The sequence below is a fragment of the Mercenaria mercenaria genome, chromosome 6, assembly GCF_021730395.1.
Source record: "Mercenaria mercenaria strain notata chromosome 6, MADL_Memer_1, whole genome shotgun sequence".
Classification (NCBI taxonomy): domain Eukaryota; kingdom Metazoa; phylum Mollusca; class Bivalvia; order Venerida; family Veneridae; genus Mercenaria; species Mercenaria mercenaria.
In genome coordinates this window covers 72,638,979-72,657,459 of record NC_069366.1, presented here as the reverse complement: position 1 = coordinate 72,657,459, position 18,481 = coordinate 72,638,979, and the positions used below count along the sequence as shown (strand labels likewise).

At 34.2% G+C, this 18,481-nt stretch overlaps 1 protein-coding gene across 3 annotated transcripts in view; it reads left to right on the top strand.

Annotated features, from left to right (window-relative positions):
• The window catches only part of LOC123548629 (uncharacterized), a 31,652-nt gene extending 22,955 nt beyond the window's left edge, over window positions 1-8,697 (top strand). For all 3 annotated transcript variants that reach the window (XM_053546307.1, XM_053546309.1, XM_053546308.1), the window contains exon 3: window positions 5,093-8,697. In XM_053546307.1, the coding sequence (XP_053402282.1) occupies window positions 6,206-7,975 (1,770 nt within the window). In that variant the 5' untranslated portion in view covers window positions 5,093-6,205 and the 3' untranslated portion in view covers window positions 7,976-8,697. The remainder of the gene's footprint in view (window positions 1-5,092) is intronic.
• Window positions 8,698-18,481: the final 9,784 nt, after the last annotated feature.

Here is an 18,481-nt window from a genome sequence, read left to right as displayed (position 1 = left end):
TATAGAGCCATCATGGCCCTCTTGTTATTTGAACCAATCAGATGACTCGTTTCAACGAGCGTTTGATATCTAATCGTTCGGGTTAACGCCCTGGTGGTTCAATTCCTGCGCATCTGAACTCTGAACTGTGATAAATTGGACGACAAAACACTCGGATGCCTTGATTATTTGTTTAATACTTTCTTTTTAATAGTTTCTTCTGTTATTTAACGTTACTATATGTATAGGCATGGTAAAGAATTGGAACTGATTTCAAAACACGCCCGTCCCGTGCTCTAAAATGTAGATCAAAATTCGTGTTATACAGATTAACCGAGTTATGTATATTCTGAAGTATGTATTTTATGTTCAAAAAGTATCCATTTAGAAATTCTGTTGAGTTTATGAGTACCGATCAAATATCCGTTTAGGTCGTCACATCATTTAAGAAAAAGTACAGTATAACTGAAAGTTAAGTATTCCTATCAAACCTACAGTGTATATTTATTATATAAAGGAGGCAGTAAACAGTTTTCTGAGCTTCTCGGCCTAAAGTCGCCTACCTAACTTTCAAAACCTCACACAAAAGTCTGTAACCACACACCTGAAATAAAGATATTGCAACATTAACATCACTGTATGTCTGTCGTTACAAACCATCTGCAATACATCTCTAATATCTAGGTTTCTGTTTACAAGACCTGAATTTTGTGCTCTCCCGGTCGCGGAAACTGATTAGTGCATGTCAATTTGTGGGAATATGGGCCGCCGTGAGAAAAAATATTGAGAAATATAGAGACCTATACCACATTGTAGATTGAAGTGAGTTATCGTAATTTCCAATGTATCTCTTTCCAGACACGCGACTGGAAAAAGTTATGACGTCATAAATATGGCGGCTGAAGAGAAAATAAAAAAACGTAGGCTGCTGAATAATTACAGGTGACAACGTCTTTGAAAACTATGTAATGATTGCAAAATTGATATATTTAGTGAAGGTAATGTTTATTCTAGCAGATAAAACACTTCTATGGAAAAGAATGGAATTCATTATGCTTAAAATAAAAAAAAAATATCCACAAATATCAAAAAATGACGTTAACGACTGAATAACGATATTAAATGAGCAAATGTCTATTTAATGGCGCAGTATTTTCGATTTAAAATAGAAATAGTCTGATAATCTATCACTACAATAGTCGATTAGCATAATTATATATATCTATATACCCTTGTTATCTGTATGAGTGTGTCAGATCAGCTTAATGCCCCGACACTGTGGCCAGAACTCAAAATAAATAGAAAAAATATCTGTTACAATTTTAAGAATGCTTTTACTAATGCATTTACATCTTGTTGTAAACTTTTTTGTGGTGCAGATTCTCCTATTGAAATTGATAAATCCAGTCAATTAATACATACTTCCCAGTAAAACTAAGTTAAAGACATCTACGAAAGGAATCATCAGAAGATTTCTCTAAGAATGTTTTGTCCAGCATACTAGTGGTCTATGATGTCATCGTCGTTTAGCGCTACAGTATATTTACGTTTTACAGAAGAAAATTTATAATACTAAAAACTACCCCTTGGGTTCTTTCAATAAACAGGATTTGGTCACTAATCACATCCCTTCATTTGTATTTTCAAGCAAAGCTCGCATATATGATCAGCAATATTATTTTCGATTCCTTAATTGCATATATAATTAGATTATCTCGTTTCATAGATAATTTAACCTCTAATACATGTACCACTTCTAATTTATTAAATCGTATATCTTCATGTCGAACTGATATTTACCTCATGTGAAAAAAATATTGCGACAAAGTATATGCAGATTCTGAAAAACATTCCCAGAAAAATTAAAATCCAGCAATTACAGGGTGTGCTGTTCCGTCGTTTCATATGATTCCTTTACTCCTTATACCTATTTACCAAATAATCCAATGAATTACAAAGGAACTGCTTTAATTAAACGCCTTTTCTCGTGTATTTAATTTCAGTTAAGCATTTTTCTGCTTGTAACATTGCTAAAAATAATTTCCGTGTGAACCTGTGAGGCAGTTTGTCGAAGCATCTGCTTATTAAACGATTTCCGGTAAGGGAATTCAGTTTTTCGAGAGATAATAAATAATCCATGAGAACTACTTCTGCCTAGCATGTCGTATGATTTAGAAAACGTTAAACACAGTTATGTGTGGCTACTATATGAAAAATAATTCACGCATTCTTGATGAAGTTTTCAAATACAAACAATCAGTTGTTGCTTGAATAGTTGACATTTGTTTATGTCAGGGAGGTATAGTTATTAAATGAAACTATCAATTCAAAGTCTATAATACTGCATCGCTTGGGATTGATATATCTCCATATCTTAAATTGATTTACACTTTCAAGTTTATTTACTGGAGTTTTTCTCTATTCAGATGGGGGTGTTCCCCATACAATCTTCTGAAATATATCAGCTTAGATAACTACCTGTTACTAGATACGTAGTTTGTCACAATCAGCTGTAGGTCATGTTGTTTGTCGGTTATATGCGACGTTTAATAAATACACTTTCCTTAACTTTTATATAATCTTCATATATTTGCAAGAGCGACTTTCAAGCATTCAGTGAACGTTATCAATATTTCCTTTTGCAGATATACTCAGTCTGCTATTATCAAGCGCAAGAATATTTTACTAAATTTCACGATTGTAATTCAGACTTGTGTGGGTTACTTTTTTTAAAGTTTAATAGCAATTTAAAAACACTTCTATTACTAAGTGTATCTAAACAGTAGTTATTTATTAATTTCAAATGAAAATTTTCACAAATGATGAAATGTTTTATCATACGCAGTTCTGACCCTCTTATCTGGATATATGTTGCATATTCGGTGTTCATTCTTTTGTCTGCTGGATGCTACACTTTCTTCTTTGATCGTGACCAACGAAAGAGGTGGACCACGCCATGACTGGTGGTTCTTAAAGGCCATTGGGGCTGAGCTGCTTTGGTATATTTCTACTTTCCTGATTTGTCGGATCCTTAATAATGTTCTGCTTGTATTCTGCTTTCTGTAACGGCATGGAGAACATGCGCAAATGATTTGTTAAAAGCTTTAAGAAGATCTCTTGAAAGTATAGAACGCAAATAATCAAGATAATAGAAGACTTGGTGTGACTAAATTTGTTCCTGAGAGGTTTAGAAAGGTGAAAAAATCTTAAAATCTTTCAGCTTAAGCTGAATTATATTATAATGATATTTAACGAACTTCATAATACTAAAGGGCCAGAGGCTATTTACATATTTAATGTAGATATTTACTCGATCATTTTTGTGTTTCAATTAATAGCGTGCCCTCAGTTTCCCTTGCGTGAATAAGACACTCAGCAGTCGGGGGATTGAGTTTACGTATAATGTTCTATAACATGGGAATAAAGTGGAGATATTGAATGTCAGCATTATTGCCAAACTACTGTTTAAGCACACCAGCATTGTTTTGCAACTGACCGTTCCAAGGCTTTGCCGCACTACGTTCCTTTATTTTACGTTTTAAGCTTTCTGTCTATTGGCTTTACTTAGTTCATGTATTTATCATGTTCTAACCTATACATGCATTGCTGCAGAGTTTTACGGTTCAAAGATGCGTTGCATTAACATGAATCAGAGTTTATCACAAATCGGATCTGTTGAGAAATATTTTCAGTTTCAGAGAAAGAATGATGAAAGAAAGAAAATGAAATGATTATTCCCTGCCCCTTTTGCCACTCCTCCTGCATTTAGCTAAACATAATTACGGAAAGCCCACAATAAACGTTTAAATGTAGGTTTGATAAATAATATTGTTTATAGATACTTTTGTTTTCGCGGAGCTGAAGACAAATTAAGTAAAACGCTTTCAGTGTTGATGTCAAGTTTGAATGCATATGATTAACCAGTAATTCTGAGTAATTAAGCCGACTATTATGAATCTAACTTTAAGAAAATATCTGTTAAATTTCCACCGGCATGGTCGTCTTGATCGTACTTAAATCTTGTTTAAATAAAATTGCAAACAATGCATGTAATATGCACATGTTTTTATAACAACAGCATAGAAAATTACTTGTGCCGACATTGTTTTGTATTGCATTTTCGATAAAATCCTTTCCTTCTAGGTACTGATTAAAACCAGATATTAATAACGTATTTTCCCTTATTGTATGTTATATTTCTTGTAACGTTTGGAAATAATCTTATTTCAGATTCAACGCCATAAGATTAGTCGAAAATATTTTATTTAAAGAGGTAGAAGCGACATGTAAAAATGCATTGTAAATTAGGTGGGTGGGGTACAAAATAAACAATTAAAATAACTTAAATATACTTTCTATTGAGAAAGTGCCAATAAAATATATTTGATATGTCCAATTGGCTTGTTTAACAAAATCATATCCGATATTATAAGCAATTTTACTAATATTTTCAATCATTATTCAGCAGTATTATTTTCGTAAACGGTCGCCATATTGATGACGTCATTTTCGGATCCAGTCGCGGTCCCCAGAAGAGATACATACATATTATTTTTCTCTTGGCCCAAGGAATAATTTGGTATATGTGGCTATATTTCGCAACTACTTTCGAGCGGGATTACGTATGGCCGTGGACTAGATGATGAATTAGCTAAATTTGCCAATTTTTCAATCGCTGCAGAAAATTCCCTGCCAACGATAGCCCCAATTGCTACACTGTTCCATACTCCAGTAACACTGTAAAATTTGAAAATAGGCTGAAATATATGTGCCATTCGTACCGTTTTTTCACTATTCCACTTTTCCTGAGGTCCCTGCTAAAATGACAACCCCACTTTAAGCTAGCTCAGAGGAAGCATGTATACGCTCCTGCAAGTCATTACGTCATACTATCAAGATCAAGGCTACTCAACTGATTTTCTTTAAATAAGTGAAACTCAATTCTAGCCGCTGAAACTTCAATTCTAGCAATTATTATTATTTAGAAGTTCAAATATGCACTTCATTCCGTAAACTGCCTCTTATTTGTAAATTTGACCCCGGCCAATTCGACACTAACAGCTGAAAACTGTTTACTGCCTCCAAAGTAACCAGTTTACGATATTTTATTCAGGAGAAGAAGTTTCACCGCTGTGTGCTTGTAGCCAGTCCGTTCTTCGACAACGTTCTTAAAAACAACTTTCTTGAGAAACAGACAGGTAAATAATTTAATTACATCCTTATTGAGAGGGATATGCTATAATTATACAACTTCCCAGAGGAGCAGAAAGGTAAGTTACATAATTTAGCTTTCTATTTGAATGCCTGACAACATTTAAGCCTGATTGGTGTGGCTTTATTTAAGGTAAATATTTTGGTATATAAAGCTGGTTAATCATATTTTGATCAAGTACTGGATTTGTTTGAAACTTAAACAATTGATCATTCACAAGTAATTATGAATACTGAGTGCTTAATTAATATGTATATGTTTGCAGGGGTCATTTTTGAAAAATGCAAAACTAGACAGTATACTGAATTCGAAAGGAAAACCCCGCTTTTAGATAATTTTATATTATAGACCGGAAAATGTCATAAATGTTGCTCAAATGTGATTGACCAGCATTAGGTGTGTGTGTTGATTGCAAAGAGGGATAGCGATATCGACTCGTAGAGGATATATTTTGAGAGGCTTTAACAAATTGTATTAAGATCTATTTTAAACATTGGGTATCATATCATGTAATCTTATAAAAAGAAAGATATTTTAAATATATAACATGGAGACAATACATGCATTCTAGAGATAATTTAGAGTCGCAAGAACATTATACTAGATTTGTGTTATACCAAGTCTAATTGTCATCAGCGTTTGTCATATTTGCTCAATATGTAGACATTAAAACAAATTAAAACACTAACTCGCACATTTTATGTAATTCAAACTGAGTCAACCTATGCATATAATCCTGTCGTGTATTGTTTGTAAATGTGTTTATGTTGCAAGAGTTTTACAAGAATGGTCATCTGATAAACAATTAATGAAAGTATCGGCGATTCGATAACGTAATACCATTCCATTCTGCTAATAAACAAAAGAGCTATCGCATACTGTTTTCTTCAAATTTTCGATGAATATAAACTAAAAAAAACACATATAGCTAAGTTTAGAGTGAACAATAATAATTTTATCTTTGCTTCTTCAGGAAAGATTGAAATTAAACTTGGTACTCCTACCACCTTGGAAATGGCGATAATGTTCCTCTATGGAAAGAGACCAAAGTTAACCCACGACAATATAGAGCATGTCTTGCACTTGGCGGAGTTTCTTCTCATCCCAAATTTGAAGTCTGCATGTATAAGCTGGTTGAAGACTACCGATGTCACAGAGGAAAATTGCATGACTTTACTACAGCTGTCGAGCATTTACGGCTTTGAAATTCCAAACTGCACTCAATATATCGAGGCACACTTGTCTGAAATGCTGAGACATTTACAAATGGTGAACCTGACGAAAGAATCGATCGAATACTTATTTTCGGATAGAAAACTAGCCTACGTGCCGATGGATGAAAAGCTTATGTTTCTTCTTAGATGGAGAGATAGTCAGCCTAGTCAAAGAAATGTCTACATGAAAGAACTGTTGATGGCTATTGATTTTCGTGACGTCAGCAAATCCTTGTTACAAGAGTTAAAAGAGGATCACAGTTTAAAAGAAAACATAGATTTTGAACAAGTCTTACGAAATATTAGCGAGGAATGGAGTACACACCGAGTTTTAATAATGAAGAGCGAAAGTGATGAAGGGTCATTCTGGTGTTTAGACTTAGAAAGAGAAAAATGGTTCAGACTTAGTTCAGAGGCATACGAAGGAGACAGGTCATATCAATATCGCTTTCATATTTCTGGTAAAGGAAGCAATGATTTTGAAATATATTTTACTGACAAGGGTTACCAGCAGTCTAAGATGGTAACGCTTAATTTGCAGTCAGATACGTGCAAAACATTCAAGTTCATGGAAAAAGAAAGCGGAAATGATTTAAAGCAGATTGATGATCTACAAATGCATGGTGATGTATGTATTGTCAATGTCAACGAACGAGTAAAAACGAACAAACAGACAAACCAGACTTCTCCATCCATTGATATACATAGTCGTCTACGGTACCTGTCTCTCCTTGGATGTAATCCACTTGACCAAATACTTGCAATACAAATGATGCAAGACGATGGCACCAGATCGAGTGTATATACGGACACGTCGACGTTGTATATTGGAAACGTGGACGATGAAGTTGTCAGGATGTCACCATTTCTTACATTTAAAGACGATCAGATATCACAGATTTGTTTAAATAATAATTCAACTCTTGCGATGCTTTTCAAATCAAAGAAATTTGTGTCAGTCCTTGATCTTGTTGATCATACTTTAGAAAGAATACAAGTCGAGACAGATTACAGTGACAAATTAGTTCAAAGCGAGAATGGATTTGTCATTTACAATAACAAACGTTGTATCTGCCTGCAAAGGCTAACTGGGCCTTCTCTTCCTATTAAATATAAGATTACAGAAATATTATTTCTAAATACAAAGTTTTCTCAGGAGAAATTGTACTTCTGTGACAATACTTGGTATCACTATTATCGCAAAACCTATGATGAAGAATTCAAATTTGAAAGCACTCCGCACAGTTGCGTCATATCAGAAGGTTCAATGGAAAATGTAACTTGGAAACCGCTGCCACTCCCTAGGGAAGCTGACAGGTGCTACCCAGATACAATAAAAGACAATCTCTTTCAAGTTTGTATCCCGAAAAGTAAGCTTCGTTGCGACATAGAATGTCCCCACTGCATGATGGCTGCCAGGGACTCCAGTGGAATATATAGAAGAACAATCGCCAGTTCACGTTACGACGATTCGGATGACTACTTCTACGAAGACTCGTCAGATGACGATTATTACGGATATTCGTTCTATGATGAAGATTATGGTTATTACTATGACGACTCTGACTAGATCATGACTTGCAGAGATTTGATATTTCGAATGCATATCTTTTATCAAATGGCTTGCTGCAAAATACTCAGTTCGGTGGATTTTTGTGAAACCTTCCTGACCTGATAATAGTTAGTTTAGCTGCTTTTATACTATATCTGGTATATTTTGAAGGCGATACGGATTTTTTTAATAGAAAACCACATCGACATGCATATATGAGAATTGCATATGAAATAAAACATTTTATACTGTTTTCTAAACTGTTTTACTCATACCAAGGTTACTGTGTAATAACACTGAGTACATAGAAAATGTATAGGTTTTCGACTTTAATACATAGAGAATTATAACTTTACATAGAGGTTACTGTCTGATAAATTAAAATGTATTAGGCGAGTTTAAGAAAAGGTAATTAGGCGAGGCTCTGCCGCACCTTTTCTTCGTAGACGAGAGTAATAAATTAAAATTTTTCATACAATAATCTAATATTCTATTTATCCTATCTGCTCAGAAAATTGCGAAAAAAGTCAATGGAAAGAGCAACAGCGTGCAAACTTGGCGTCATATATATGACGTTTGCAAGTGCAATTCTTTTTGTAGTAAAATAAAAATTTGTAAAACTTATTTTGTTTCTGGATAAAAACTTTTGCTATTACCACATTTTTCTTAGTTAGAAAATTTCCAATACAATGATTACAAAATTTCCGGCTGAAGTGCGGTAAAAGGGACAAATAGCAATAACTGTTTTCTTTTGGAATAAAAACCTATGATTTGACCACTCATTTTCTACGTTCAAACATTTTCAATGCGCTTGTGACGGTTTCAATGCAAAAAATATAAATTATAAGTTCCCAAAAAAGTGATATCTTGACACTGACTAGATAAAGCAAAGTTATTAAGGCAGATCGATTGTGTGATAAATCTTATAGGAGGGTAGGTGAAAATATTTACAAGCAATAATGTCAAAACGATGGCACAAGTCCAAGAAAGAAAGAAGTTCATTGAATTTGAGGATCTCCTGCATCTTGCATTATCATGAAAATGAATGACTAATAATCTTTTCGAGGAGTCGCTCAATATGGTTTAAGGGCGGTTATTAGTCCCCTACCAATGCCCTCCGTCCGTCCGTCTGTTCGTCTGCAAATCTGGATCCTGCAATTTCTCAAAAAGTATTCAAGCTAGGTTCCTAAACTTGGTATGTGTATAGAGGGCAAAATCTAGATAATGAAGGTAAATAACTTATGCCTTTAGATCAAAGGTCAAGGTCACTACTGAAGGTCAAGTAAAAACTGTTTCTGCTCCATACACAAACTTGTGTATGCATTGATTGATTATCTTAATACTGCACACTAATGTTCCTAATGATGAGACAATATGGTTTGTATATGATCTATGCTTGTCAGTTAAAGGTAAAGGTCACTGTTTAAGTTCAAGTGAAAATTTGTTTCTGTTCCTTAACTTTTAAGTGCATTGATTTTAGAAAAGGAAATCTTCCTTATGATTACACTATTTAATGCACACATAATCCATGGTTGTCGGTCAAGTAAAAAAATTGTTTCCGCTCCATAATTTTAATGTGCTTAGAAGGATTATCTTAATACTGAACAAAAATATTTCCCATGACGAGGCATTGTGTTGTGTACATGGTCTAAGTCAGGGTCACTATTGACATTTTAGTAAAAATAGTTTTAGTTTCGTAGCTCCTTAATGCCTGGAAGTATTTTTAGTCTAAATACAGTTGTCAAGAGCCACAGAAAACGAACACTAGCAAAGTTTTATACCGGTAGAGGACTTTTGTATTGCCACTGCAATACTCGGACACGTATATTCTGGTCATTTGGGATCGCGGAGTCCATTTTATTCTAGTAATAGTATTCCGCTTAAGCGAGTGCTAGGTGCTTGCGAAGACCTTTCTACATTTTTTCATTATCTGTAATGACTAATAATAAGCTTAAGTACAAACAAACAATAACATAACTCGTGTACGGTATACCTGCCTGAAAATAAACAGGGAAGAGTACCATATTATGTTATGTATTAATTTGAAAGTAGATACAGTTTTAGTACCAGCCAAATTATTTGTCGTCTGCTGGTTGAAAAGCAGTTTCGGGAACTATAGGAATGCGCTTTTACGTCTGTCCGTCATTGTGTCCGTCCGAAATTTCATGTCCGGTTCGTAACTCTGTCATTCATTTAGGGATTTAAATAAGACTTGGCCCAAATGTTCCCCATGATGAGACGACGTGTCTTGAGCCAAGTCCCGACCCCTGGCTCAGAGGTTAAGGTCATAATTGGAGGTCTATAGTGAACAGGGCCTTTTCCCTGTTCGGTCCATAATTCTGCCATCCATAGGATTTCATTCCTGTCCGATCTATAACCTTGTCATGCAAAACAGGATTTAAGTATCAGGTGGCACAAATATACCCCTAAATAAGACAATGTGACATGCGCAAAACCCGGGCCCTTAGCTGAAAGGTCACGGTCACACCTGGAAGTCAAAGGCCAAACGGGATTTTATTACTGTCCAGTCTGTAACTCAACAGTCATTAAAGGGATTTTAATATTACTGGCTTAAATGTTCACCACTATAAGACAGAGTGTCATGCGCAAGAACCAGGTCCCAAGGTCTAAGGTCAAGGAAACACTTACAGGCCAAACGTCAGATACATAAATGACATTGTCCGAAGCATTTCTTCTTCATGCATGCAGGGATTTTAATGTTACTTGGCACAAATGTTCACCACTATGAGACGGATTGGCATGCGCAAGAACCAGGTCCCTAGGTCTAAAGTGAAGGTCACACATAGAGGTCAAATGTCAAATTCAAGAATGATTTTTGTCCGGATCATTTCTTTTTCATGCATAGAGGGTTTTTGATGTAACTTGGCACACTTGTTCACCACCATGAGGCACCCCTTTTTAGAAATACTTTCATTTGTCGTTACTATAAATAGCTTACATTTCAACTTTATTATTACTGGCCGTAGGGAAAAATCGAGTGAAAATATTTTATAGAGCGCAAAGGAGTCCTTTACTTTATTTAAATATATGGAAAAAAGTATTTTAGGTAATTTGACTTATAACCGATGTGATAATATTCAATACAGTGCCTTTCTTATGATTTTTATAAAAAAGAAAATGGTCTTTTGTGTATACTTTATGTTTCGTCGACATCCGGCCAGCAGGACGAACGGACGGACAGATAGACGGCGGAGGCAAAAGCAATACGTCTTCCCCACCTATTGGGGACATATAATCAAAACAAAGAACCAAACTTCCCAGGTAAAATTGAAATTAGAGCCAGATGGAAGATCGAAATTCATATATTTGAGCTAGTATGAATTTCTAGTCAATCGGCATTTTGAAAATTTAAATTGTGATCTTTCAACTGGCTTTTAATTGAATACCTGCTTGGTATACAGATTGAAAATTTGACTTTGACTTTCAAACCTGTTCGACATACAGTGCTAGATTTTCCAAACGTCGAGCTCGCTCGCATATAAAATCAGCACAAGATCGAAATTCAGCTGTTTTAAAAGTTATTTCACATTCAATCCTAGCTTTAAATTCGATTGCTTTGAAAAATCAATATGATCAAAGGTATTAATCTAACGATACTTTAGTGAAGTTAGACATCGGCCTAAAATAACGGAGTAGACCGAAAACTACCAAGCTGTCTCGACACACTACTGGATGCACATACCATTAAACATAGTTTAAAACCCTGTAAAATATACATTAAAATAGGAAAAACGTTAATTAACCCCATTAATTCTTGCATCACTTTATTTAACAGGTTTCACAATATTAATGGGTTACGTGTTAAAATATCATTAAAACACCCATTTTTAACCATGAATCATGCCATTAAAAATTTTGTTTGGTAGCTAAAATAGTTAATGGCTTTGAAAAAGTAGTGAAATTCTGTATTTTTTGAATTTAACAGGATTATTCATGACCCTTAGATTTGATTTAATACCCATTAAATGTTCAGGTTGTGTACGATTTCATTTAAGAGTAAACTTAATGGCCCTTAACAGCAATGTAATGCCCATTAAATCCTAAATTCTGTAAAAAGTGATTCGTATATATTTTCTTTTTGGTTTTTGGCTTGCTCTCCTATTGAATGCTTATAATTCCATCTCATATTGTTCTAAAATGGACTTTAATCACAATAAATACCTACCACGCACACATCGCCTATAATATACCATGATGTTATATTTAGTTGCATTGAAGTTATTTCCCCTTGATGCAGTTACGCCATTTTTTCCTTTTGTGTTCCTACAAAAATCGGATTTATTTCAATGGAAGTCGGATGGAAACGTATTAATTTATTTGATAACATCAATCTACAATATTTTGGTAAGGGTAAATACGTATTGATGCATGCCACTTTTTCTGTTCATTGTTTTTTTTGTCCAAATAATCAGCATTTGTATAAGAAAATGGGTGGGGTAAGAAATTTACATTATAAAATGTGTTCAGACTAGTTTAGATTTTCAAATTCTTGAGTAGAAACTAAGGTTTATAGAGAAGTGAACTATACACATAATTGTGAAGATTTACAGTCTGATTTAAATTCATTTGGGGCATGGGCAGATCAATTGCTTCTTTGTTTCAATGAATCAAAGAGTGTACGTGGTACGCTTAATTGGAGATGGGAGAAGCTACTTTTGATGCAATCCCTCAAACATTTACTCTTAGCTGTACAGTGCTTGCATGTGAGCACAAAATACTGAAGTAGAGCTAAATTGTGATTGCCCATTGTGCGCTGACATTGTCATCAACAGTTGCTTTTTTTATACACCTGATGTCTAATGTCTGTACCAATAAAAACTTGGTCAGAATGTTTGTCAATATTATAATGTTGAATACTTAAAACTACCCACATGGTCACTTAATCTATTAAACCGGTACCTGTAAACCCTTCTCAATACAACTCAATACAATACAATATCCATTTATTTTCTCATTTCATATGAACATATGACAGAATAAGGATACAATATAACAAATGTTTGTACGAGGCTGTTACAACTTACATGTGTTTACATTACAAAATAATAAGAGAAAAAAGAAGAAAAAATATTCTTCTAGCATTTTACAAAACAGTACATTATGTATAGATACTATAACATGTGTAGTAATACGTAGTTTAAAACAATACGGCAAATTTTAATATGAAGTTGATTATCTTAAGATGTCTAATTCTTGAAGGCAAATTTTCATGGCCCTTAATTTGATATACAATAAAAATATTATAAGCCCATTAAAATTGAATCTGACATATTTAATGCGACCATTAATCAATTTTTTAACAATTAACGGCCATTCACAGAGTATTAAAAAAATTAATGGCCCCATTAGTTCTTACTAATTAATGGGGAATTAAGGGGTAATTTTTTAATGGCACAATTATTTCACGCCAATTAAAATTTTTCATGGAGTTTTAAGGAGCCTGTTAACTTATTTTGATGGTTTATTTTAAGCAGCTTTTCATGGCCATCAAAGTCATTTTAATGTATGACATTAAAACTATGGTCATGAAAATCCCATTAAATAGTAAGAAGTAATGGGTGAATTTTAATGGTGACCTGTTAAAACTCTGTTAAAAAACCTTTGAAAAAATTAAGGCCATTTTCATGACCCATTTAATGGCATATGCATCCAGTAGTGACAGCCGTGGTGATTTTCACGATCGGTCTAATTTTCCCATATGCATGCTACGGACGGAGTTGTTTCATAACTTTTTTTATACTCTTAAAGTAAATATAAATGTCATTATGAATTTCCGATTTTAAGTTACTCTTATTTCGTTTGATGTACTTCCATTATTATGACTTAATAAAAACATACATCAAACAAGAAAGGCCACGTTCAAAGACTCGGCCTCCCATAAAACCATAACAATTGATTCGAAGTAGAAGATGTCTACCAAATAAAAAGACTCCCGATTTTTGACATCAAAATTCAGATACGTATATGTTTTAACAAAGCCAAGGTTACCTCATTGAAATTCGTTATATTATGCCTTAGATGTTTTATATATATTCCATAAGCTGTACGGTATGACAGGGAATAATCAATCAGAGCTATTATTGTACTGTCATGCTGAATTAGCTGATATAATTTGCGTTTTCTTGAAAAGTAGAAATAACATTAGGACTACTCTAACTATATAAACTTGTGTAAGCACGACGAAAGATTTAAGCAGGAAACCAGCTTACTATTTTGATATACATTTATTGCTTGGTGCTTAATGTAGCAGACTTTTCCCATACCACTATTGGTTTGGACTTCGCATTAGGTGATTATTCATTCATTGGAAGAAGCCATCCAACGTTTACGGTAGACCGATGGTTCTTTCAGTGTGGTGAAATTTCTTGCATTAGATAAAGACGACGTGATATAAAACACAACTAAATCAGTAAAAAAAATAAGTGATGTCCTTGCATACAGCTCATTTAAAAGCGATGACGTAGATAAGAAACCCATGTGATATTTTTGTACTGTCATAACTGGAAAATTCTTTATTCTTCAATGTATCGGTTTCTCAAGTTTTAAAGTATATCACAATGAACATCGTTAATTACAACAATAACGAGTCATATATTGAAATATAGCTATAGCAAAAGAAAATCAAGCTTGTTATTGTTTTATTCCGCTGAATACAACAAGATTTAGCTTACCAAAATGTTCCTTCTAGCGCATATTAAATATTCATCTTAAAGGATCTGTTTTTAGCATCCTGTTACAGATGTTTAATAAAACAATTATGAAAAATGTGTTTTGTTTACGTGCATTCTTATCTTTTAAAAATATTTGAAGTTATTTCACACAAACATCTATTTAACTTATAATAATAATCAAACACCTTTAGATAAACGATTCTACCTAAATATTATCAGCGGACAATAAATAATAAAGACCATCATTCTATCAAAATTTCGTAACCTTCCCTAGTAGCACAGATCGGAATTTGGCCGTGTGCCTCTTTGTAACTTTAAAGTTTTACATAGCAATACATGGACAGAAAGGTGCTGCCAAACGCAAATTGCATCGCATGATTGATACTATCAGCTCCAGAACGAAATATGGCCGTCAGTTAAGATTTTTTGTTTGTTTTGGGTTTAACGCCGTTTTTCAACAGTATTTCAGTTATGTAACGATGGGCTGTTAACCTAACCAGTGTTCCTGGATTCTGTACCAGTACAAACCTGTTCTCCGCAAGTAACTGCCAACTTCCCCACATGAATCAGAGGTGGAGGACGAATGATTTCAGACACAATGTCTTTTATCAAATCGTCACGGAGAACTTACGCCCAGGGCTCGAACTCGCGACCCCGAGATCCGTAGATCTGCGCTAAGCGAGTTAAGCTTCTTCTTCTATTTAAGTTTAATAAGGGTTCATCCGCCCATTCGGGCATAGTATATAGCATTTTTAGCTATGTAGAGTATAGACCCCATAAAAGTTAAGCAGTCAGTCAGTGTTTAAGTTTAATAACGGTCCATCCGCCTTTTCGGACACAACGAAACATAAAGATGCCACGTAGAATATAGACCGTATAAAAGTTAAGCCAGGAGAAAAAGGGCTTATATATAAGTCGGCACCAACAATCTAATGGGTTTGAAATAATGCGTACAAAAAGTTCACAGCTTGAATCAAACAACTTATCAAAAGGCATAAAATTACAAAGTTCGAAACATTTTATAGCTCAATAAAGTGAAGAAAAAAAATGCATACAGTTTTGGATAAAAACAAGGGAAGTAATTGAAATGTTGTAATACGGTGACGGTGCGTAGCGTGCAAATAGCATTAACAGACAAGCGAAACACTCTCGAATTACTTTATTAGTACAGTATGTTTTGACGGTAATACCTTATGTCAAAATAATATAGTTGATAAGAAATAAAATCTGTAAAAAGATCCTTTGGAAGCAAATAATGCAACTAAGAAGAATAATAGCAGACGATATTTTTGGGCGGGAGTCTATTTTAAGATGATGTATATTCATTTAACTAATCTCGATTCTACATTATGGCATGTTAGATTTAGGAGTTATATGATTTAAACTATATTATTGTTTCTTGTAGGTCTGTTTTTACATAGTTATATTTCACTAAAGATTGACTTAAAGATGCGTAAACACACATTGGCAAAGAGGCTATTTGTAATGAATATGCATGAGTACAAGATGGCGCCGCCCTACTGGAATTCGGATGCCTTTGATGATACCCTTGTATCCATTACCTGCTCAGTGGGAATAATCAATCAGAGCTATTATTGTACTGTCATGCTGAATTAGCTGATATAATTTGCGTTTTCTTGAAAAGTAGAAATAACATTAGGACTACTCTAACTATATAAACTTGTGTAAGCACGACGAAAGATTTAAGCAGGAAACCAGCTTACTATTTTGATATACATTTATTGCTTGGTGCTTAATGTAGCAGACTTTTCCCATACCACTATTGGTTTGGACTTCGCATTAGGTGATTATTCATTCATTGGAAGAAGCCATCCAACGTTTACGGTAGACCGATGGTTCTTTCAGTGTGGTGAAATTTCTTGCATTAGATAAAGACGACGTGATATAAAACACAACTAAATCAGTAAAAAAAATAAGTGATGTCCTTGCATACAGCTCATTTAAAAGCGATGACGTAGATAAGAAACCCATGTGATATTTTTGTACTGTCATAACTGGAAAATTCTTTATTCTTCAATGTATCGGTTTCTCAAGTTTTAAAGTATATCACAATGAACATCGTTAATTACAACAATAACGAGTCATATATTGAAATATAGCTATAGCAAAAGAAAATCAAGCTTGTTATTGTTTTATTCCGCTGAATACAACAAGATTTAGCTTACTAAAAGGAAGAACAGAGTAACAACATTTCCTTCAAGAAAACGAAAAGAAAAAGGGGTGTTGAATAGTATGCAGTGGAATGCAAGTCAACTGAAGTCAGGTACCCTCATATTGGCGCATTTCAGAAAGCGGTCCGCAGAATAAAAACCCTACTTTCGTTTTCAAGTAAAACAACTCGAAAACAAGCGACTATTAGCATGAAAAGTGTCCTATTTTATGTAAAATTCATTCACGAGTAGAATGATGCCCATTTGGCTCCCGATTTATGCGAAAATGCGCGAAAAAATATAGAAAACTTAAGATCTATTTATTAGGGACTTCTTTCGACTACACCCACACCACGGAAGCACATTTTTGACTAAATTACTGCATTATAACCTCTGCCACGAGATAGGTAGGTAGCTGTCACGATACTTCAAGAAATTATCGTGATAAAGCGAAGTTTTCTAATAAGAGTCTCAATAGTCAAAAGTTTCCTGTAAATATTATTGCGATGATTCACATTATAATCTCGATACCATTTGTGTAAGAGCCCATTGTGGACAGCTGAAATTTACTAGCTAGACAGTTATTACGGTATAAAATCAGAAACTATATCGATGTTTGAAATTTTCTGTAGTTATTTTAATAGCCTAACGTTTCCTGGAAATATTAAGTGTATCTACAAAAAAAAAATTATTTTAAAAATGTTTTCAGAAAAAAGGAGAACTTAATAAGTATAGCTCATAAACGATCAAACGGGAGAATTTTAATAGTTTTTACATGTACGTAAAAACCTATTTTATTCCCTGCAAACAAAACTTAAAAAAAAAAAACATAGGACGGGCAGAGAAGGCAATTTTCAAAAAGCATAATGTTTTGGAAATACAGTTTGCTTCAACTGACCAGAACAATCGCGTACTATAGTTTAAGATTACCCGCGATGATAAACCGATTGCTAAACTTTTTATATTTGTGAATATAAAATATAGTCGTACGAATGCGATTTATTTGAGATTTGGTTAGTTATGGGCCAAATTTATGAAACTTTTCCAAGTGCCTGCGGCACCTCGAAGGGGCTGCGGCATCGTCAAAATGCCTGCGGCACTTTTCCAAAATTGGCATAACGTACAAATTCAAAATTTTCTGGACACATTTTATGTTTTAGCAGATCACATGTCATTTATAAATATAATTTACGACGGCAGAGACGACATCGTTTGAGTCAGCGAAAAGAAATGAGCCTAAACAGTCACTGATGTGAAAAAATCACGTTTCATTCCCAACTTATTTGTCCTTACGTTTCTAGGAAATTGATCATTTGCCACAAATTTTAGCATGGATATGTAGATAAGATACATCTACACCCCGCTACATTTCCCGATTTTTGAAAAAAATCTTCTTGAGTAACAAAATGACAAAAATCACTCACCGATCTTGCTCGTTTTGCAAACATTGACGAAGTACCTGCGGTACAGGAAGCGAAGTGCCTTCAATCCTCGTCGGCACAGTCAGTACCGCAGGCACTGTTTAGTACCCGTGTAAAAGGTTAAAAACCAGACATGTGTATCTCAAAGTCAGAAACAAGAAAAACTAACATTCAAAGGAGATTCGTGTAACAAACAAATATATATTGACTATGTTACTGCAGATGGGTAGGGTACTTGAT